Genomic DNA, 23143 nt, shown 5'->3' with positions numbered 1-23143 from the left:
AAAAAATGGGGTTAATTCCTTTGTCAAAATTGATTTTTATAGTACTCAATTCTCTTAATTTTATTTTCAAATCTAGAGCTTCAAATTTCACATGTAGTTGGTAATTGGTAAAAAGTGCGTTGGAAATTCAAACAAGGACACGCGTGTCATTTGTTAAATCATAAAAGGGCAAAATTGTAACTTTGCATTGTTATCTAGGTGTTAATATTGGCTACCAGTAAACGCCGCATTTTTTTAAACGAGATTCACTTGTAGTTTTGGGCCCTCCTGTTTATATTTATCTTGTCTTATCCCATAGGATAGGACCTACCAAGTCTCAGACACTCCTCCACCCCCGCTGTGACTGTGAGGCATCTCTAGCCCTCTCTCTCTCTCACACACACATAGAGAGAGAAGACATGAAGGAGGGCAACAGCGGGCAATCAAGTCCGGCGAAACCGGAGAGGCCACCGCTGAGCAAGAAATCCAGAACGACGTCCTCTAATTCCGACGATTCCCAAACCCCACACTTTCCCGGCCCCCTCTTCCGCCGCATCTCCCAAACCCCTCCTTCTAGTTGTTCCGCCGCCTCCTCCACTGCCACCGCCACGTCTTCCTCCGCCTCCACCAGCAGCAGTAGCGAGGCCTTCAGCTTCAATTTCTCGGACCGGGATTACGTCTTCCCTTCGAATCTCGGAGGCTATTCCACTCGCAGGAACGTCTCCGTGAAATCTTCTTCTTCTTTCCCCAAATCACAGCCGCCGCCGCCTCAATTGTCGGCGCGCAGCGCCTCTATGCCGCCTAGCTTGAGCAGTGGTGGCGGAGGGGGTTTGACTTCGCCGCTGAATAAGTTGAGGCTTCGAGCCGATAAGGATTTGAAGGCGCTGTCGCTCCAAGCCTCTTTGGGTTTGGTTTCTGCTCCCGCGGTCGCATCTGTGTCCGGCAATCATGATACGGTGATTCAGAAGAGTTCATCCTTCAACAATTCTTGGAGGGTCTATTTGGTAAGTTCCTCCTCTACTTAATTTCTTCCTCCATTTTTAATTATGTTTCCCATCTCATTTTCTCAGTACAGTTGCGGCTATTGATTTATAATGTGATTTTATCTTTTATTTTGCTATGGGATGGGTTTAGGGTGTTATTTTGCTCGATTTAGGTGTTTAAGAACCTCTTGTTTCGATTGAAGGAAACGAAAAGCTAATCATTCATCGGAGTTAAAGGAAGAAAAACTTGTGTGGATCATGAGCTTTAGAAGTATCACTTTTTAGTTCGAAATATAACACTCTATTTAGAGATAACTGCAATTTGCCCGCCAAAGTAAGTATATTTTCTGACTTTGTCATCTAGAGTTTCACACTTATATAGAGCTAGCTGGAGCTGCAAATTTCTTTTCCTAGGATGTACCCACTCATTAGACACATGTTCTTTGACCATAGTTACAAAAAGGGATAAGGTCCAAATAGCCCCGAGAGAAATTCAAAATCCTCCATCGTTTCACGTTGGGCAATTACATTCTTTATGTTTTTCTTTTCGGGCAATTTGCCCGCTTGGCTGATGGAATGTTAACTGCCATTCGCGTTTTTTCCCCTTTTCTGTGGGTCCCACAATTGGACTTTTCTTCCATTCTCTTTGTTGCACTTGTCTCTGGCATCACCGCCTAAAATGGCCTAATCCTCCCCATCCAACCACAATTTTGTTTCGCGGTAAAAACATAGACAAATTGAAACTTTATGTATTGTCAATTAAATAAAGATACTAATAAAATAACTCCAACAGACGATCCAACTTCTTCTCATTCACTCGCAGATGATTCAAATCAACTTTGCATCGTGTGAATTAGAAAGCATTTGCAATATTTAACTATGTGATAGTGATTTTCAGAGTTGGTCTTTTCAGGAAGTATTTAAGAGTTAAATAGTATTGCTTGCTTTGACTTTAGTTAAAACTGTTGCGCATTGTCCATAAATCAACGAATTACACCAGTTCATGATAAGGAACTAATCTCTTTCTTTTGTTTATATATAGAGGAATTATATACTAGTCACCTTCTGTAAGCACCTTTGGTGAGCATTGCTCACGTTTAGTTCATGTTAGCATTATTAGTTTTTGTTTTATATATTTATTTTGATTCTAATACTTCAGAAATTTTTATTGACATCATTAATTTTACAAATTAATAAAAATCAAACCTCGATTTTTTTCCCTTTACCTTCAAATAAATGAATAAAAAGAACAAATTGAGCATTAATTTTTATGCTATATATAATTTTTTTTATGTCAATATTCAATAATAATTTCTGAAGTATTAGAATCAAAATTAATATAGAAAACAAAATATAATAACATGAACTAAATGTGAACTGTGCTCGCAAAAGGTGATTAGCATATCATTCCTTTATATATCTATATAAACTAGATGCATATAATAAGCTTTGCTTGATGTTTTATTGCTTTTTATAAAATGATAAACAATAATCTTTTTTAAGATTGATGGAGTATTATAATCTTAAAATTAAAGATAATTCTAACTAAGTAAACAGCTCCTTATTCTAATTAGATTGGATACGAATATGGGTTTAAACTCTTTATGATTTGAAGCCCACCAATGCTACCCTAAACTTAAATCTACCTCAATCCTGTTCTAGTGCTTAATTGTCCTTTAACAGCAAGGAACTTCAATTGAGTTTGGTATTGCCAAATCTTGACACATTTATACTAGCAACTAATGTGCAAATACTTGATGTGTCAAATATGAAGACTGTTGATGTGGTACACCTTAATATTTTAATATAAACAACATTATGTGGGATCTTTTGAACAGCATGGACTTCTTCTAAGATGTGACTCAAGATCCTCCCTTTTTGCTCACTCTTTGCAATTTGCCAGTACTCTCTGATGATAACTGCAACTTCTAGTTCTCCTTTTTCCTGTTCCTGTTCCTGTTCCTTTCCTTTTTCATTTTTCTTTCTGTAATACCTTCCCACAGGACTACATTCTTGATTTGTTCTTTCTCCATATTGTTAGGTTCCATACACCTTGATTTATATTAATGTGTCCATACCTGTTTGTTCTTATTAAATTTGATATGATATGACTCTTGTTATATATTTTATCAGTTTCACAAATGTAAGGGAAAAGGACAGAATAATTTAGTCTTTTGTCCTTCTTTTTCTGTTATTTTGTTGTCAAATGTCAATGATTTTGAGGCTTTGATTTTATTGATGAGCTTGGCTCTGATATATGTATGATTTCACTCGCAGCTCAAGTTTTTCTGCTTTACATCTGCTACTTTTGCAATATTCTTGCGAAATGAAGTCTCAAGGTTGAAGGTATGTTAGAAGTTCCAAGTAAAATCCCTGCATATACTTCCGTACTATGTAAAACTATAAAACTATAATGTTTCCTCCATTTATCTTCGCCTTCTTCTTTCTGTACAGCCACCAAAGTTATGTCCCTTGATCTTTATGTTAATCGGATCTCAGTATACATAAAACTAAATAAAATCTTAAATCAAATTTACCCTCTAAACATTTGCGTATATCATCTTATGAGATATGTTCATATTATTGCAGGACGAGTACGCCAACCTTCAAAGGTTTTGTAGTAATGAAAATCCTGATCACAACAAACACTTGGAAGTTTCAGTAGAAAACGGAAGTTCATTTTTGTCTTCAGTGAACAGTGACCCTAGAGCTATAGCTCTGTACACAGTTATTGTTACCCTTGTAACACCACTCTTGTTGTATGAATATCTTGATTATCTGCCACGAATCAGAAGTCTTTCAAAGTGGACAAAGGATTGCAAAGAGGAGGTTCCTCTGAAGAAAAGAATTGCCTATATGGTTGATGTGTGTTTTTCAGTTTATCCTTATGCAAAGCTTCTTGCACTACTCTTTGCGACCTTGTTCCTCATTGGATTTGGAGGCTTGGCATTATATGCTGTAAGTGACAGCAGCTTTGCTGAAGCTCTTTGGCTTTCTTGGACATTCGTGGCAGATTCAGGAAATCATGCTGATAGGGTTGGTACAGGGCCGAGGATTGTTTCGGTTTCTATTAGTTCTGGAGGCATGCTTATATTTGCCATGATGCTGGGGCTTGTTTCTGATGCTATTTCAGAGAAGGTGGATTCATTGCGCAAGGGCAAGAGTGAGGTTATTGAAAGTAACCATATTCTCATTCTCGGATGGAGTGACAAGTTGGTAATGCTTTCAAGTTATTCATGTGGTTTATTTTTATTTTTACAACACATGGGGGCTCTAACTGTTGCTATTGAGCACTTTATGTTGATCTATTAATTGTTATTCTAAATTGTGACCTTTCTTGTTTCTTTGTAGCATCCTGTTGTTTGCAAGTCATCACAGAGAAGAAATCTTGATTCATGAAAATCTTGCAAGTATAGACTGGTTAAGTCATCAATTAAACCATGTCGCTTCAGCAATGCACACATGCTCCAATTCCTTTACATCTATTAGATCATCACATATGTGGATTTGTGTCATATCATATAAACCAAAATGTAGTTCATGGCGTTTGATTTATGAAACTAGGCCTCCTAGTTTTAGATTTTTTTTACTTCGTAATAGCTAGTCACTATACTCTTCACTACCACTGAATTCTATGCTATTAGTATATTTAAACTTCACATTGAGATCATTTTGCGAAGGTTAATAAACGATCCTTTGCTGCAGGGTTCACTTTTAAAGCAGCTGGCAATTGCAAACAAAAGCATTGGCGGTGGCGTTATTGTTGTACTTGCAGAAAGAGACAAGGAGGAAATGGAGATGGATATAGCAAAGCTAGAGTTTGACTTAATGGGAACATCAGTTATCTGTAGAAGTGGCAGCCCGCTTATACTTGCTGACTTAAAAAAGGTACTTTAGCGCTGCCAGTTCCAGGGCCGGCACCAGCATTTCTCTACTCTTGTTTATTTCTTCCTAATTCTTGTTTTTTTTTTCGCCTTAGAATATATCTCGTGACATAATAGTTTTTCGTAGCATTGAATTCTATTCGTGATCCCTTTTCTCTTGATTAAGTTCTACAGTCATTCTTCACGATCTTTTCATGAAGGTCTCTGTCTCCAAAGCACGTGCAATCATTGTATTGGCATCTGATGAGAATGCTGATCAGGTTATTACTTATAGTTCTGAAAACCTCTTACTACAGTTCATGTTTGGCAAATGATTTAATGCTTATTGTTGGAACAGAGTGATGCACGAGCTCTGAGGGTTGTGCTTAGTTTGACGGGAGTAAAGGAGGGCTTGAGGGGTCATGTTGTTGTAGAAATGAGTGATCTCGACAATGAGCCCTTGGTGAAGCTTGTTGGAGGTGAACTCATAGAAACAGTTGTTGCACATGATGTCATTGGAAGACTGATGATACAGTGTGCCCTTCAGCCTGGCCTTGCACAGGTCAGATCCCGTAACATGTCTTTGGATCATGTTAAAAAGAAAATGTGGGATATCCACAGTTCACTCTTTCGGAGAACATAATGCTCCCCCCCTCCCCCGCTTACCCCTTAAACTAAAATGGAAGGAACTAAGAAATTATTGATAATAGGGAAGACAATGTACTATGTAGCAGAAGTTTGTAGTTGGGCTCCCACATCAAGTGATGCAAATGGAAGAGGACTCCAGTTCATAACCCTGGAGTCTCAGTGCTCCGTATGGATATGAATATTACTACCTAGTTCTGAATGGCCCATGTTTGGGTGTTGAACCCATGTGAGGGTTTGCTACCAAGTCTAACATGAGTCATCATATGCATCTCTATCAAGAGTTGTGTTACGTGCTGCAGTTACCAAGTGAAGGTGCTAGGTGGTGTTGTTAAGGATCGAGTCTACACCTCCCGTCGAGGGAAACGGGTGTAGGGTGCTGCCCTAATTATATAGTTTCTTGATTTCTATAATGTTATTTCCTTTCTTACTATTAGTTATTAGTTATTTTGGGTTGCGGGCTCTTGTATGGGCTTTGGTGAAGGTCATAATAAATTTTTATAGCCGTCACAATCCTAGGACAATTAGGAACTATTGTGAAAGATCGAAATGGTGTTAGCGCTTGGACTAGAGAACTCTTCTCCTGGTAGTCTTTTATCTTTCAATTATGAGTCAACTATTCAGTTCAGTTCTAGTTTACTTTAATCTCTCTTCTTTACTGTATCAATTTGGTCCAACCTGCTGGCACAGCTAATGCCACTAACCCGTTCGAGTACCCCCTAATGGAATCTGAAAATCGTTTGGCGACGCTAGAGAAGAGCCTGAAGAGGAGTGATGAGATGTCATTGGAAATTGATTGATTTTTGTGATTCATTAATGGTAGACCATCCGATCTTATTCAATCTAATGTGGTAGTTGGTTTTTAGCTCTCATCTATAGGGTGATCCTCACTATATCCCACCGTTATATATAAAATAAAAACTTTCTTATCATGAGAACGTGAAAACTTTTGCATAGAATGTACTCCCTCCGTCCCCCAAATAACTTCCTATATTTAATTATTTAAGATGCTCCCCAAATAACTTCCTATCCATTTTGGGATATTACCCACCACTAATAATACTTTATTTATTCTTACTTTTCAACCTTTCATCATTTCCAATACTAATTATAATGCCTTTTCACCACTTTAATATCAATATTAATTATAACACTTTTTCTTCACTACCAATACACTTAACAACTTTTCCTTAAAACCTGTGTTGTCCCCTACTAGGAAGTTATTTGGGGGACGGAGGGAGTACAACGTAGATGCACTATGATTATGCACTAAAATATAATATTATCATAGATGAATTACTTTATATATTAAATGCATTTACTTTATACGTTCTGTGCAAGTACTTTATATATTCAATGAAAATGTTCTCACCTTCTCATGATAAGAAGGTTTTTATTTGAACTCCTTTGTATATACATATATATATATAGGTAAAGTATCAAGTGAGAACCATATCTTTTCGTGAGAACTAAGAACTATGAACAAACACATAAAATACATGAAACAAGAGAGAGTCAGATCGTGAATATAACATGTTACATGATCTAACCATCTCTTGGTCATGTATTTTATTTATTATAATTGTTCACGATCTGATCATCTCTTGTTAATGTATTTCATGTGTTTGTTCATGGTTCTCAGTTCTCACGAAAAGATGTGGTTCTCACTTTTATATATATATATATATATAAAGAGAGAGAGAGAGAGAGAGAGAGAGAGAGAGAGAGAGAGAGAGAGAGAGAGGTTCAAGTAAAAGTGTAAAACCACAAGATAAAATAAGAACAAAGAAACATTTTCAGCCCTTCGATCGTTAAAGATCCACGGTGGATGCATCACCAAAGATGAATGCAACATCTGAGTCTGAATCCTTAAGGGGAGCAATTTTTTTTTTTTTTTTTTTCTAGTGTAGTAAATTTAACAGCGGATGCATTAATTTTTATAGCATATGCAGTAATTTTAATGGTTCTCACATTTTTACGAAAAATTATAGTTTTCACTAGAACCACACACTCTCTCTCTATATTACATGCTTATTGCGGGTGGTTATTATAAGAGCTACATTTTTCGTGAGAACATTGCGGTGAATGTATAAAGTCACTGTATTCGCAGTGAAATTCACTGCACTAAAAAAAATAAAATTTTTGGACCTCTTCGGATTCTAACTCAGGTGCCGCATTCATTGTAGATCTTCGCGATCGAAGGGCTGAAAATGGTTATCTTGTTCTCATTTTAAATAAGAGTTCTCATTTGAATCTTCTCCTATATATATATATATATATATAAAGTAATTTGTATAAGCTTTACTACTATAATTTACTTCCCTAGAATAGTTTTAGCCTATCTTGTTTGCATACTTGCATATAGTTGATGAATATAGAGATATATTCACTCACATATGTTTCCACAATAGTGTATTACAAACAAACAAATTGAATCATGAAGAAATGCAGTTAAACTCAACAATTAGTTGAAGTCTTTAATTTGGTCAAGTCAGTCATGGATAATGAGTTAGTGAACTCCATAAGGGCTGGTATTTTCTAGATTGATTTTTACATTTAACTTCTTAAAATTTGAATCTTATGATCGTTATATATTGGGGTCTCATAATTGTTGGTTAAGTTCATTATGTTAAGAAGGAAATTTTATTGTCACTGTTTCATTCTTCTCTTCCTGGTTGTTCCACTAACAAGTATAAAACTTGCTGCTTCTGATGATCAACCGGTAGTCCTTGGACATTTTTTCTTTTTTTCTTTCATTCCAACTTTTACTTTCTTTATTCATGAACTTACTTGAAATGCTGAAATTTCTTGTTTTGGCATGACGACAATCTCAACAGCCGTTTCTGTATCTTTTTCATTTTTGTTAGGTGTAATTGAATGTTGTCCTGACTTCGCAGATATGGGAAGACATTTTAGGGTTCGAAAATGCAGAATTCTATATAAAGAGATGGCCTGAACTAGATGGCTGTTGTTATGAAGAGGTTCTGATTTCTTTCCCTGATGCAATTCCTTGTGGAGTAAAGGTTCATGCAGATGGTGGAAAAATTAAAATGAATCCAGATGATAGATATGTTCTTCGAGAAGGTGATGAAATCCTTGTCATAGCTGAGGATGATGATACATATGCACCTGGTCCCATACCAAAGGTCCTCCTATCTTCTCTGACCATATGATGTGTTGGATAACTTCTCTGAATTGGTATCAGGCCTGTTTGCCTCTTCAATGTAGGCAAATCTCATATATGAACTGTATCCTCTGCAGATCCGGAGAGGTGTATATCCTAGAACAACCGATCCTCCAAAATTTCCAGAGAAGATTCTATTTTGTGGTTGGCGACGTGACATTGATGATATGATTATGGTATTTCTTCTTACTTCTTACATCCCTTTCGTACAATTTTCATGTATCTTCTGACTTTTATTCATAAGTCATAATTTTTATATTCATTGTTCTATCATTTCTCCATCTTTGGTAGGTGCAAGTGGGTTAAAATTAAATATGTTGCCAGAGCAAGGGTTGCTGCTAGAAAGAATTATTTTACTCGTGATATGGTACTATTTAATGGGTAGAAACATGTTTTAGTAATTAATGAAAAGACGTATTTCCTTTAACTTGTTAGGATAATAGAGGAGAGGAGGATTGATTCCTTGACCTCCTCTCTAATACAGTCAGCCCAGTATAAAGTCTCCTAACTTGATAATCTTTCTTCCAGTTCTCATTCGTCAATCGTCATAGTTCACTATATCAGAATTGAAGACCAAACTTTTAGACCTGTGATGCTGATGCTATTCCTAAAGTCCTTACCACTTTGTCGCACCATGACATGCTTCCACTATATTAGAATTGAAAATCAAACTTTTAGACCTGTGATGCTGATTCCTAAAATCCTTCTTACCACTTTGTTGCACCATGACATGCCTCTACTCTTACCAGCATGCTCTAAGGTGTACGATTGCTGACTGATTCATGCCAATCCAAATTGGCTTAAGGCAGTGTCAATTTACTTTTTGAATTTCTATATATTTGGGGAGTATATGCTACTCTCTATAACCAAGGAGGCTACTCAACACTGAACACTCAACACTAACACTTATTAAAAATCCAATACAGTATGCTGTTTAAGTAGTGCGTCCTTGTACATTTTATTGTTGGATCTAAGTGGTGCGTAAACTAGCCTATTCAGCTTTCTATAACCAAGGGTGTGTATTTGTTGACCAAATAGAATACAACTCATTATGGAGAATGATCGATAATAGATGTCGACAAATATGTGTACAAAAGCTTCATGCATATGCTTCATAGTTTGTCTGTCTAGAAATGTGTAGAAATCCTAACTGTACTTTTTACTCTTGTACTTGCCTCAGTTATTCTCTAAACCATGAGTGCTATCTTATGTACTCCAGTTCTAAAAGCAAGTATAACTATGACTTGTTCTGATCAAATTCAGCTGTCATAAAATCACATTCCAATGAAGTTGCACTCTATATTGCTGGTTGTTTGATTTACAAATCATGACTGAGATGTGCTTGATTTTATTTTTATTCAATGTGGGATTATACTTGGTTTGTAATATTTAGAGAGCTTATTAATTTCAGCTTGTAATAGTTTAGGATTCTTACTTTTTTAATTATTCTGTAAAAAATTGTTCTCTCACAATCCTATTTGTAGGTTCTAGAGGCACTTTTGTCTCAGGGATCAGAATTATGGATGTTCAATGAGGTTCCTGAAAAGGACAGGGAGAAAAAGTTGACAGAGGGTGGGCTGGATATTTCTGGATTGGTAAATTTAAAACTAGTCCATCGTGAAGGGAATGCTGTTATACGTCGCCATCTGGAGAGTTTGCCCCTAGAGACATTTGATTCTGTAAGTATGATTTTGCTACTCTTATATCCATGTCTCAACACCCCATGTGTTCACCATCCTTAGTTAATGATTCCAGATTTTAATGTTCAAGTCACAGGGATATTGTTTGGGTATGGCATTGATGAAGTTTTAACTAGGATAAAATACTTGAGATGTTGAAGAGTATAATCTGCGTAATATAAACTAAAGAGATCAATAAGTTACTATGTTCTGCATTACTGTTTAGGGATAAATGTCATTAAAATCACGATCTTTGACCCAATTTGCAATTTCGACCTCACCTTTAAAGTGTTATGTTTCAATTTTTGCAATTAAAACTCCAAATCTACAGGTCGTTATAATACAAGAATATGAAGAAGCAACTAAATAACCGGGGTTAAATGACAGATAATAAATTGAAAATGTTAGAAAATTGTGAAAGGTCCGATGAAAATTATGCAATTTTGGGCACAACTTTCATAGTGCTTCATTTGTCGAATGACAAAGATAAACATGGAATAATGTTATACTCCATGAGAACATTAAACTCGTATATTTTAAGTCCACAACGATGAATGAGAAATATAAATCCAAAGTGTGAGTGTTTATTATTAGGTTGTTTTAGGCACCTAATTGTGTTCACACAAAATCATACTTAGAGGGGGTGTTTAGGATTATAAGCTCTTGGCAAAATAAATTCCTAAACAACTTATAAGCAACATATTCGTAAACATCTTATAAGCATCCAAAAATATAAGATTCTCAACCCCATCTTATTTCATGATCTTATAACCAACAATTAGTTTACAAAAATAGCCTTAGTATGTTTTCTATATTAACCATATATCCTATCAATTTCATCTCTCTCTCTCTTTCTCGCTCTCCTGTGTGCGTGTGGAATGGAGCAGTTTATTTAACTATTAACTTATAAATTAGAAGCAGATCAACAGTCAACTACTAATTGGTGTTATTGTAAATTTATTTGTTGAACATTGATTATACTACTAGTTGAATCTTCCAGCTAACCAAAGTTTATATTTGGATTTACATATGTTTAAATTTAATGTTACAGAGCCTAATAAGAACATTGATTGGTCAGAGATGCGTATATATAGGGTTATGATCAAGTGTGAACCACATCTTTTCGTGAGAACTGCAAACCATGAACAAACACATAAAATACGTGAACAAGAGACTGTCCAATCGTGAACAATTATAATACATAGTAAAATACATGAATAAGAGATGGTCACATCTTGTATACGTGTTATATTTAACTGTTCACGATCTGATTGTTTGTTGTTCATATATTTTATGTGTTTGTTCATGGTTCTTAGTTCTCACGAAAAGATGTGGTTCTCACGTGATCATTTACCTATATATATATATATATATATATATATATGAAAAAAACTTCTTATCGTGAGAACTGTGAGAGCCATTGCACGAGACGTATAAAGTAAAATGTGCGCAAAGTATAAAGTATCTGCACTATGATAACATTATATGTTCAGTGCGTTATCATAGTGCATTTATTTTATACATCATGTGCAATGGTTCTCATAGTTCCGAAGTTTTTATTTTAACCCAACCCATATATGTGTTATTGGATTAATAATTAAAACTCTCGTGTAAAATTAGTCTAAATGAACTGAATCCAAAGTAACATTAGATTTTTTTAGATACAGTAACATTAGATTGTTAATTTAGAGGTATTTGGTATACTAAAAAAATTAATATATCTGATCGTACAATTCTCTCTAACATATGTATCTCTTTTTTTAAAATTATTGAACTTCTTCAATAAGAGATAAGTGATGCTTAAGAAAAAATATATGTTCATAAATGAGAGAAATTAGTGAAATGAATTATGTACGTTTTGGTCATTATACATAAAAAGAGCTTATAATGCCAAAACAGTTTTACCATTTTATAAGATTTTAAAAGAACTTATAAGCTGAATTATCCAAACACTTTGACAACTTACAAGCTATTGAGACTTTACATCTTATAAGCTTTTGAAACAAGCTTAGCCAAATGCCCACTTAATCAAATAATGAGTCAACATTCCATGCCTGAATTCTCACGCCCATTTTTTAGTGTATAGAAAGGAGCAACATTCCATGCCCGATTCACACCAATAAGTATTCTTACTTTCTTCAAAAAGGAGCAACATTCCATGCCCGATTCACACCAATAAGTATTCTTACTTTCTTTATCTCTCTCATTCTCTATATCAAGTCTACACACTGCCTTCAGTTTGGTGGAAGTCCACCGGTCTTCCGATTGTATCCTCAAAAACATACACATATACGGGGAAAATCTGTTACGCATCGGGTTTCCTACTTCTATTGCATTACAACTTATTCATTTGTTTCTGTTTCTGTTTCTGTTTCTGGGTGCTGAGAAATGGTTTTGAGAGAATCTGTTGTCAGAGTTAATTACATTCTCCTCAGAGGAAACTCCATCACCAAATGCATGAAGCATGATAGTATCCAAACAAGTTTGCATATGTTGGCTAAAATCTCTTGGATTAAGTCGGGTCAGAACATCCATTTTAACTTATCATTGTTAAGAAATGAAGTATGTAACCAATTTTGTAAGACGGAATCAAGTAGCTTAAATGATATGGCATTAATGGAAACTTTCTGGACAGGAAGAAGTTCCCGTGGAAACCTCACTCCTCGTATTTCTTTTTCAATACAAGTGCTTTTGTGGTGTTACATCTCTCATTTGTTAATATACCACCCCTGACTCTATCAATTGGTTAAATATTACAAAAAACTAATTCAAATTAACACTTCCTAATCCTAATTAGTCACAATCACCATATTTAAAAACTAAGTAAACCTACGAGTAACTGTCCAATATGTTTCTGGGTTCCAATGCGAAGGCATTCACTAACTCTAAGAAAACAGATTTTAATTCTTGCAGACGAATCAATGGAAGACTCTATTGTTCACTCTGATTCACGATCTCTGGCTACTCTTCTCCTCATCAGAGATATACAGGTGATTCATATTTTTGCTTCCACCTAGAGCATGCACATGATTGTTTTATTAAATCTCATCAACCCCATTTCGGTTTCATACGTTTCTTGCGTCATTGGCATGTTTTGGCCTTATTCTTTTTACAGCTGCCCAACCCCACCTGTAGTACTCTTTTTACCTTTTCTTATTTGAGAGTTCTCTTTAGCCATAATTCTTATTTGTCTTGAGGATCAAAATCACAAGATTTGAATGACAGTTATATGATGTAATCTGATTTGACATGACTTAGAAATGCACAATAGTAAAGTATTACTCATCTAGCTTGTGCACAACAGCCTTTAAATTCTATAGATGTTGAAAATTGTATGTGTTGCTGCAGTCAAAACGACTACCTTACACCAAGTCATCATCTCCTTTGAGCCATTCTGGATTTTCCCAAAGTTCGTGGATTCAGGAAATGCAGCAAGCTTCGGATAAGTCGATAATCATAAGTGAGATATTGGATTCTAGAACTAGAAATCTTGTGTCTGTAACGAGGATCAGTGATTACGTACTGTCAAATGAGCTGGTGAGCATGGCATTAGCCATGGTGGCAGAAGACAAGCAAATCAACCGTGTGCTAGAAGAACTTTTTGCAGAAGAGGTACTCTTCAACATCACTCTGCATTTCTTTGTCCTTTTCTTGGCCTTGAGAGAAATCAGGACTGCAGTTCTTCTCTTTCATTTTATTCTTTCCCATTGCCAGATTATCATGATTTGGGATACTTCTGCTGCTCAAATCTATCTGACACAATTAAATAATATAGATGTTATACTAAGGCAAAAACCTGTGTACATCCGGATGTACGGTGCATCCACTCTAATTTTATTCAGTTAGGGTTCATCAATCCCAATTAGGGTTTATTGACCACAATTAGGATTTAATTAGGATGTATGCACCGTGCATCTGAAGGTATCACAGTGTGCCTCAATAATAATATCCGAGAATGTTGTTTCTGGTTATAACACTTGAGTTTCCCCTTTCACTCCAATATTTTATGGTGAAATTGTCGATTCTTCGTATGCAAATAACCCAAGAAATATTGAAACTAATCCAACTATATTTGTCATATCAGTGAGCCTGTTGTTTGTATAGTGGCACAATTGAAAGAGTTTTGTTTAGTATTATACTTCATAGACCAAGATTTACACAAAGTTGGTATCTGAATATGTAAAAGCTATATCTTCAGGTAAGGCGTGTGCGCCTCCGAACAACAAATCTCCGTGGCACTATTTACTCTAAACTCCTAAGCTGAAAAAAAATTATCAGCTTAGTGTGCGTTCTCTTTGATGGAGAAAAGGGTGGAAAACATATAGTACTATTTTTTTAATCATTTTTCCACTCTTTTCACAAGTTTTGTAGGGTGTATAATTTTTGTCGGACATGATAGAAAATTTTTCTGGGTAGCCTGTTTTTTCCTCATTTTCACTCCAATCTATGATAATATTCCATGGGGTATTTGACGTGATAATATTTCATTAATGTTCAGAGAACATGAGATAAAAAAGTGGGGACCACTAAAATATGATTAGATTTTTCAATATTTCATTTTCTTATGATAGATTTGCAATCAAACACAACACACCCTTATTAATAAAAAGGTGGCCTTATTGTGAGTCTAGTAGAACCTACAGTAACATAATTTCTATATTTTATTTGATCACAATGCTTTACATTATGTTGAACTTTCAAATTCTATGCTAAAGCCTATCTAGTAAAGCAACTACATTCTGAGGGGTACTTTATGTTCTCTACGATTTTTGATAGAAATCCTTATTACTCTCTTTGTATGATATGCAGGGAAATGAGATGTGCATAAAGCCTGCAGAATTCTATCTCTACGACCAGGAAGAACTATGTTTCTATGAAATAATGATTAGGGGTCGTCAGAGACAGGAAATTGTGATCGGATATCGACTTGCAGCAGCGGAGCAAGCAGTAATCAACCCTGCAAATAAGTTGACACCATGTAAATGGTCCATCGATGATATATTTGTAGTCATTTCCAAAGGGGGGTGATAACTATCCAAGCACTTGACATATTTCACAAATGTCATTCTTTGAAGAAATACCAGATGCCTTGATCCTACCCTAATTTCATCAATAAATTTGAAGTTGAAGATAATGCGAAAAAGAAAAGAGAATGGTGGATATGATAATCCTTGGATTAGGTCTAAATCAAGGGGAAGCTCTTATATTAGGCTAAGAAACAAAAGTTGATGATCGTGCCAACTACAAGGAAAAAAATGAGAGTTCTGTAGGTATTTTTTTTAATACTTGGATTAGGTCTAAATCCAATGATGAGTGATGGCTAATGTCCATTGGGGATTTAGGAAGACTATTTTTATCATGAAATCCATAATGAACACTATAGTGGAAGATTGCTACCGTAGAAAAATGATACTCCCTTCGTCAACAAAAAAGTTTACCACAATTTCCTTTTTAGGGTGTCCTCAAAAATTTTCCCAATCTCCTTACTTTTTTATTTTTGTACATGTGCTCATTATCAACTTTGCAATTATAATCATTTAAACACTATTTTTCTATATAATTCAACCATCAAACAACTTTTTATTAGTTTTTCTTAAAATTCGTGTCCCATTGGGGTAAGCTTTCGAGGGACGGAAGGAACAAAATAAATTGCTTCTTGCAAATAATAGTTTCACCATTGCTGTAATTGGAAATGTCCTGTGACAGAGAGACTACCTTTCGATTTAGCAAAGGTTCTGGAACATCTCCACAGACAATCCTTTGAGCTAACCTGCAACACAGATGTGAATTATTGTTTACTGTGCTCTATGCCTCTATCCTCGATACCTTCAATTACATATTGTTTTCAGATACAATGTATGAAATCTACAATCTGTGCTAGAATTTCTCTAAGAAGTTATTGTCTGTCCGAAGAATGTTGCGGCGACTACAAGTGAAACTCTTTGTTCGGATCCGTCGAATGGCGTGAGAATCGTCCCAATCCGTCGAGTAACGAAGGAGATACGACCAAAACTGTGGGGATCTGCGTTTTCCGTCAAGGGCTATATCCCATTTCTTGCACAGTTTTTTATGCGGAAGTCTAACGTAAATTTCGACCGCATCGGGCTGTAGGGATTGGAATAAGGTTTCCATAGACGCATGAATCGCCGCAATCCGATAAGTAACGAGGGAGATAAGACTGAAACATTATTTCGCAAGAAACGGGGCCAAGACAACAGAATCCAAGTCGCCTCCATTGGGCTCCGTTTCGCGGTAGACGTCCACTGTTTTGGCCATAACTCATTCGTTATGTGTCGGATTCATGTCAAACCAACGCTGATTTCAAGCTAACTCATAGGGCTACGACTGTGGTCAGGCTGATCCGCACGATCCCGAGTGCATCATGTTTGAAGAACATGCGGTTCAGAACAACGATGAATCGGGTTTTATGTGCAACTTTCCTTCGTTACAAGTTGGAATGGCTTGATTCTTTTGCCTTTGTAATCCATATGTGATGGGGTACAGTGACAATCCAACCACGTTCCGACCGCGTCTCGCTTCGGGTCGGGAGTTCGAGATCGCTCGGTGCGTGGATTACCGGTCAAACTGCCCGATAATTTTTCAACGGACTGGAAATGCGATTTGGACCGGTTGGAATTATTGTGGGACTCTGAGTTAGCTTTCCTACGGAGCAAGAATCATCCCAATCCGTCGAGTAACGAAGGAAATACGGCCAAAACAGTGGGGATCTGCGTTTTTCGTCAAGGGCTATATTCCGTTTCTTGCCCAGTTTTTTGTGCAGAAGTCGAACGTCAATTTCGACCGCATCGGGCCGTAGGGATCGGAATAAGGTTTCCATAGACGCGTGAATCACCGTAATCCAATAAATAACGAGGGAGATAAGACCGAGCGATCTCGCCCTCCCGGCCCAAATCGAGATGCGGTCGGAGCGTGATTGAAACGTACAGTGACGTTGCAACCACGCTCCGACCGTATCTCGATTTAGGCTGGGAGGGCGAGATCGCTCGGTGCGTGGATTACCGATCAACTTGCCCGATAATTTTTCGGCTCCCCGAGCCACTTAATGTAGCTAAAATGGCCTTGGCGAACCACTCGCCCAAAAATCGACTGACACGGATTTCTATTCTGATCATGCTCCCACGTAGCCACCCGAGAAATATTTCCAACGGTCATTGAACTGACCAAATCAGACAATGATAGGTTGGGAAACAGAGGGGTCGTAGCGCCGTCCCCCGACGGACCGTTTTGCCAATATCTCCCTCGTTACACGTCCGAATTGCATGATTCTTGGGCCCTTGGTTATCTTTCATGATGGGGAACATGTGGTGAAATTCTCTCACCGAACCGCTTCCGTGCCAAAATCGAGATTTCGGCTCCCCGAGCCACTCAATGTAGCTAAAATGGCCTTGGCGAACCACTCGCCCAAAAATCGATCGACACGGATTTCAATTCTGATCATGCTCCCACGTAACCACCCTTAAAATATTCCCAACGGTCTTTGAACGGACCAAATCAGATAAGGATAGGTTGGGAAACGAAGGGGACGTAGCGCCGTCCCCCGACAGACCGTTTTGCCAATATATCCCTCGTTACACGTCTGAATTGCATGATTCTTGGGCCCTTGGTTATCTTTCATGATGGGGAAGATGTGGTGAATTTCCCTCGCCGAACCGCTTCCGTGCCAAAATTGAGATTTCGGCTCTCCGAGCCACTTAATGTAGCTAAAATGGCCTTGGCGAACAACTCGCCCAAAAATCGACCGACATGGATTTCAATTCTGATCATGCTCCCACGTAGCCACCCGAAAAATATTCCCAACGGTCTTTGAACTGGCCAAATCAGACAATGATAGGTTGGGAAATGGAGGGGACGTAGCGCCGTTCCCCGATGGACCGTTTTGCCAATATCTCCCTCGTTACACGTCGGAACCCATATGTCATGGGAAACGTACAGTGACGTTCCAACCATGCTCCGACCGCATATCGGTTCGGGCCGGGAGGGCGAGATCGCTCGGTGCCTGGATTACCGGTCAACCTGCCCGATAATTTTTCAACAGACTGGAATTGTAATTTGGACCGGTCAGCATTGTTGTGGGCCTCTGAATTAGCTTTCCGTCAAGGGCTATATTCCGTTTCTTGCCCAATTTTTTGTGCGGAAGTCGAACGTCAAATTCGACCGCATCGAGCCGTAGGGATCGTAATAAGGTTTCCATAGACGCGTGAACCGCCGCAATCCGATAAGTAACGAGGGAGATAAGGCCGAAACATTATTTCGTAAGAAACGGGGCCAAGACAACAGAATCCAAGTGGCCTCTATTGGGCTCCGTTTCCCGGTAGACGTCCACTGTTTTGGCCATAACTCATTCGTTATGGGTCGGATTCATGTCAAACCAACGCTGATTTCAAGCTAACTCAGAGGGCTACGACTATGGTCATGCCGATCCGCACGATCCTGAGTGCATCGTATTTGAAAATCGTGCGGTTCAGAACGGCTTACGAACGATTAATCGGGTATTATGTGCACTATTCCTTCGTTACAAGTCAGAATGCATTGATTCTTTCGCCTTTGGAACCCATATGTCATGGAAAACGTACAGTGACATTCCAACCACGCTCCGACTGCATATCGGTTCAGGCCAGGAGGGCGAGATCGCTCGGTACGTGGATTACCGGTCAACCTGCCCGATAATTTTTCAACGGACTGGAATTGTGATTTGGACCGTTCGGCATTGTTGTGGGCCTCTGAATTAGCTTTCCAACGGCGCGAGAATCGTCCCAATCCGTCGAGTAACGAAGGAGATACGGCCAAAACAGTGGGGATCTGCGTTTTCCGTCTAGGGCTATATCCCGTTTCTTGCCCAGTTTTTTGTGCAGAAGTCGAACGTCAAATTCGACCACATCGGGCCGTAGGGATCGGAATAAGGTTTCTATAGACGCGTGAATCGCTGCAATCCGATAAGTAACGAGGGAGATAAGGCCAAAACATTATTTCGCAAGAAACGGGGCCAAGATAACAGAATCCAAGTGGCCTCCATTGGGCTCCGTTTCCCTGTAGATGTCCACTGTTTTGGCCATAACTCATTCGTTATGGGTCGGATTCATGTCAAACCAACGCTGATTTCAAGCTATCTCAGAGGGCTACGACTATGGTCATGCCGATCCGCACGATCCCGAGTGCAACGTATTTGAAAATCGTGCGGTTCACAACAGCTTACGAACGATTAATCGGGTATTATGTGCACTATTCCTTCGTTACAAGTCAGAATGCATTGATTCTTTCGCCTTTGGAACCCATATGTCATGGAAAACGTACAGTGACATTCCAACCACGCTCCGACTGCATATCGGTTCAGGCCAGGAGGGCGAGATCGCTCGGTACGTGGATTACCGGTCAACCTGCCCGATAATTTTTCAACGGACTGGAATTGTGATTTGGACCGTTCGGCATTGTTGTGGGCCTCTGAATTAGCTTTCCAACGGCGCGAGAATTGTCCCAATCCGTCGAGTAACGAAGGAGATACGGCCAAAACAGTGGGGATCTGCGTTTTCTGTCTAGGGCTATATCCCGTTTCTTGCCCAGTTTTTTGTGCAGAAGTCGAACGTCAAATTCGACCACATCGGGCCGTAGGGATCGGAATAAGGTTTCTATAGACGCGTGAATCGCTGCAATCCGATAAGTAACGAGGGAGATAAGGCCAAAACATTATTTCGCAAGAAACGGGGCCAAGATAACAGAATCCAAGTGGCCTCCATTGGGCTCCGTTTCCCTGTAGATGTCCACTGTTTTGGCCATAACTCATTCGTTATGGGTCGGATTCATGTCAAACCAACGCTGATTTCAAGCTATCTCAGAGGGCTACGACTATGGTCATGCCGATCCGCACGATCCCGAGTGCAACGTATTTGAAAATCGTGCGGTTCACAACAGCTTACGAACGATTAATCGGGTATTATGTGCACTATTCCTTCGTTACAAGTCAGAATGCATTGATTCTTTCGCCTTTGGAACCCATATGTCATGGAAAACGTACAGTGACATTCCAACCACGCTCCGACTGCATATCGGTTCAGGCCAGGAGGGCGAGATCGCTCGGTACGTGGATTACCGGTCAACCTGCCCGATAATTTTTCAACGGACTGGAATTGTGATTTGGACCGTTCGGCATTGTTGTGGGCCTCTGAATTAGCTTTCCAACGGCGCGAGAATCGTCCCAATCCGTCGAGTAACGAAGGAGATACGGCCAAAACAGTGGGGATCTGCGTTTTCCGTCTAGGGCTATATCCCGTTTCTTGCCCAGTTTTTTGTGCAGAAGTCGAACGTCAAATTCGACCACATCGGGCCGTAGGGATCGGAATAAGGTTTCTATAGACGCGTGAATCGCTGCAATCCGATAAGTAACGAGGGAGATAAGGCCAAAACATTATTTCGCAAGAAACGGGGCCAAGATAACAGAATCCAAGTGGCCTCCATTGGGCTCCGTTTCCCTGTAGATGTCCACTGTTTTGGCCATAACTCATTCGTTATGGGTCGGATTCATGTCAAACCAACGCTGATTTCAAGCTATCTCAGAGGGCTACGACTATGGTCATGCCGATCCGCACGATCCCGAGTGCAACGTATTTGAAAATCGTGCGGTTCACAACAGCTTACGAACGATTAATCGGGTATTATGTGCACTATTCCTTCGTTACAAGTCAGAATGCCTTGATTTTTTCGCCTTTGGAACCCATATGTCATGGGAAACATACAGTGACATTCCGACCATGATTCGACAGCATATCGGTTCGGGCCTGGAGGGCGAGATCGCTCGGTACGTGGATTACCGGTCAGCATGCCCGATAATTTTTCAACGGACTGGAATTGTGATTTGGACCATTCGGCATTGTTGCGGGCCTCTGAATTAGCTTTCCAACGGCATGAGAATCGTCCCAATCCGTCGAGGAACGAAGGAGATACGGCCAAAACAGTGGGGATCTGCGTTTTTCGTCAAGGGCTATATCCCGTTTCTTGCCCAATTTTTTGTGCGGAAGACGAACGTCAAATTCGACCGCATCGAGCCGTAGGGATTGGAATAAGGTTTCCATAGACGTGTGAATCGCCGCAATCCAATAAGTAACGAGGGAGATAAGGCCGAAACATTATTTCGGAAGAAACGGGGCCAAGACAACATAATCCAAGTGGCCTCCATTGGGCTGCGTTTCCCGGTAGACGTCCACTGTTTTGGCCATAACTCATTCGTTATGGGTGGGATTCATGTCAAACCAACGCTGATTTCAAGCTAACTCAGAGGGCTACGACTATGGTCGTGCCGATCCGCACGATCCCGAGTGCATCGTATTTGAAAATCATGCGGTTCAGAACGGCTTACGAACGATTAATCGGGTATTATGTGCACTATTCCTTCTTTACAAGTCAGAATGCCTTGATTCTTTCGCCTTTGGAACCCATAGGTCATGGGAAACGTACAGTGACATTCCAACCATGCTCCGACTGCATATCGGTTCGGGCCGGGAGGGCGAGATCACTTGGTACGTGGATTACCGGTCAACCTGCCCGATAATTTTTGAACGGACTGGGATTGTGATTTGGACCGTTCGGCATTGTTGTGGGCCTCTGAATTAGCTTTCCAACGGCGCGAGAATCGTCCCAATCCGTCGAGTAACGAAGGAGATACGGCCAAAACAGTGGGGATCTGCGTTTTCCGTCTAGGGCTATATCCCGTTTCTTGCCCAGTTTTTTGTGCAGAAGTCGAACGTCAAATTCGACCACATCGGGCCATAGGGATCGAAATAAGGTTTCTATAGACGTGTGAATCGCCGCAATCCGATAAGTAACGAGGGAGATAAGGCCAAAACATTATTTCGCAAGAAACGGGGCCAAGACAACAGAATCCAAGTGGCCTCCATTGGGCTTCGTTTCCCTGTAGATGTCCACTGTTTTGGCCATAACTCATTCGTTATGGGTCGGATTCATGTCAAACCAACGCTGATTTCAAGCTATCTCAGAGGGCTACGACTATGGTCATGCCGATCCGCACGATCCCGAGTGCATCGTATTTGAAAATCGTGCGGTTCAAAACAGCTTACGAACGATTAATCGAGTATTATGTGCACTATTCCTTCGTTACAAGTCGGAATGCCTTGATTCTTTCACCTTTGGAACCCATATGTCATGGGAAACGTACAGTGACATTCCGACCATGATCCGACAGCATATCGGTTCGGGCCAAGAGGGCGAGATCGCTCGGTACGTGGATTACCGGTCAGCCTGCCCGATAATTTTTCAACGGACTGGAATTGTGATTTGGACTGTTCGGCATTGTTTTGGGCCTCTGAATTAGCTTTCCAACGGCGTGAGAATCGTCCCAATCCGTCGAGTAACGAAGGAGATACGGCCAAAACAGTGGGGATCTGCGTTTTTCGTCAAGGGCTATATCCCGTTTCTTGCCCAGTGTTTTGTGCGGAAGACGAACGTCAAATTCGACCGCATCGAGCCGTAGGGATTGGAATAAGGTTTCCATAGACGCGTGAATCGCCGCAATCCGATAAGTAACGAGGGAGGTAAGGCCGAAACATTATTTCGCAAGAAACGGGGCCAAGACAACATAATCCAAGTGGCCTCCATTGGGCTCCGTTTCTCGGTAGACGTCCACTATTTTGGCCATAACTCATTCGTTATGGGTCAGATTCATGTCAAACCAAAGCTGATTTCAAGCTAACTCAGAGGGCTACGACTATGGTCGTGCCGATCCGCACGATCCCGAGTGCATCGTATTTGAAAATCGTGCGGTTCAGAACGGCTTACGAACGA

The 23143-nt window shown here is 39.4% G+C and overlaps 1 protein-coding gene across 3 annotated transcripts; it reads left to right on the top strand.

The window, feature by feature from the left end:
* The first annotated feature begins 245 nt into the window (after positions 1-245).
* On the top strand, positions 246-15467 carry LOC131012710 (probable ion channel POLLUX). Of its 3 annotated transcripts, XM_057940697.1 has the most exons (12): positions 246-983; positions 3240-3308; positions 3552-4178; positions 4668-4850; positions 5047-5106; positions 5184-5387; positions 8368-8616; positions 8732-8830; positions 10139-10333; positions 13231-13323; positions 13682-13945; positions 15143-15467. In XM_057940697.1, the coding sequence occupies exons 1-12, from the start codon at positions 399-401 to the stop codon at positions 15359-15361; spliced, it is 2847 nt and encodes a 948-aa protein (XP_057796680.1). In that variant the 5' UTR covers positions 246-398; the 3' UTR covers positions 15362-15467. The 3 variants fall into 3 exon arrangements, with proteins under 3 accessions (XP_057796680.1, XP_057796683.1, XP_057796681.1); XM_057940700.1 differs by lacking the exon at positions 15143-15467 and having other exon boundaries at positions 13247-13323; positions 13682-13961; XM_057940698.1 differs by lacking the exons at positions 5047-5106; positions 5184-5387 and having other exon boundaries at positions 257-983.
* Positions 15468-23143: the final 7676 nt, after the last annotated feature.

This window comes from Salvia miltiorrhiza, chromosome 2 (assembly GCF_028751815.1).
Source record: "Salvia miltiorrhiza cultivar Shanhuang (shh) chromosome 2, IMPLAD_Smil_shh, whole genome shotgun sequence".
In the NCBI taxonomy this organism is placed as follows: Eukaryota; Viridiplantae; Streptophyta; class Magnoliopsida; order Lamiales; family Lamiaceae; genus Salvia; species Salvia miltiorrhiza.
This window is presented reverse-complemented; position numbering and strand designations above follow the sequence as displayed.

Coding starts and splice junctions, on each gene's coding strand:
- LOC131012710 (XM_057940697.1), top strand. CDS start 399: ATGAAGGAGGGCAACAGCGGGCAATCAAGTCCGGCGAAACCGGAGAGG. Junction 4,179..4,667: donor TCGGATGGAGTGACAAGTTG/GTAATGCTTTCA, acceptor CCTTTGCTGCAG/GGTTCACTTTTAAAGCAGCT. Junction 4,851..5,046: donor TACTTGCTGACTTAAAAAAG/GTACTTTAGCGC, acceptor CTTTTCATGAAG/GTCTCTGTCTCCAAAGCACG.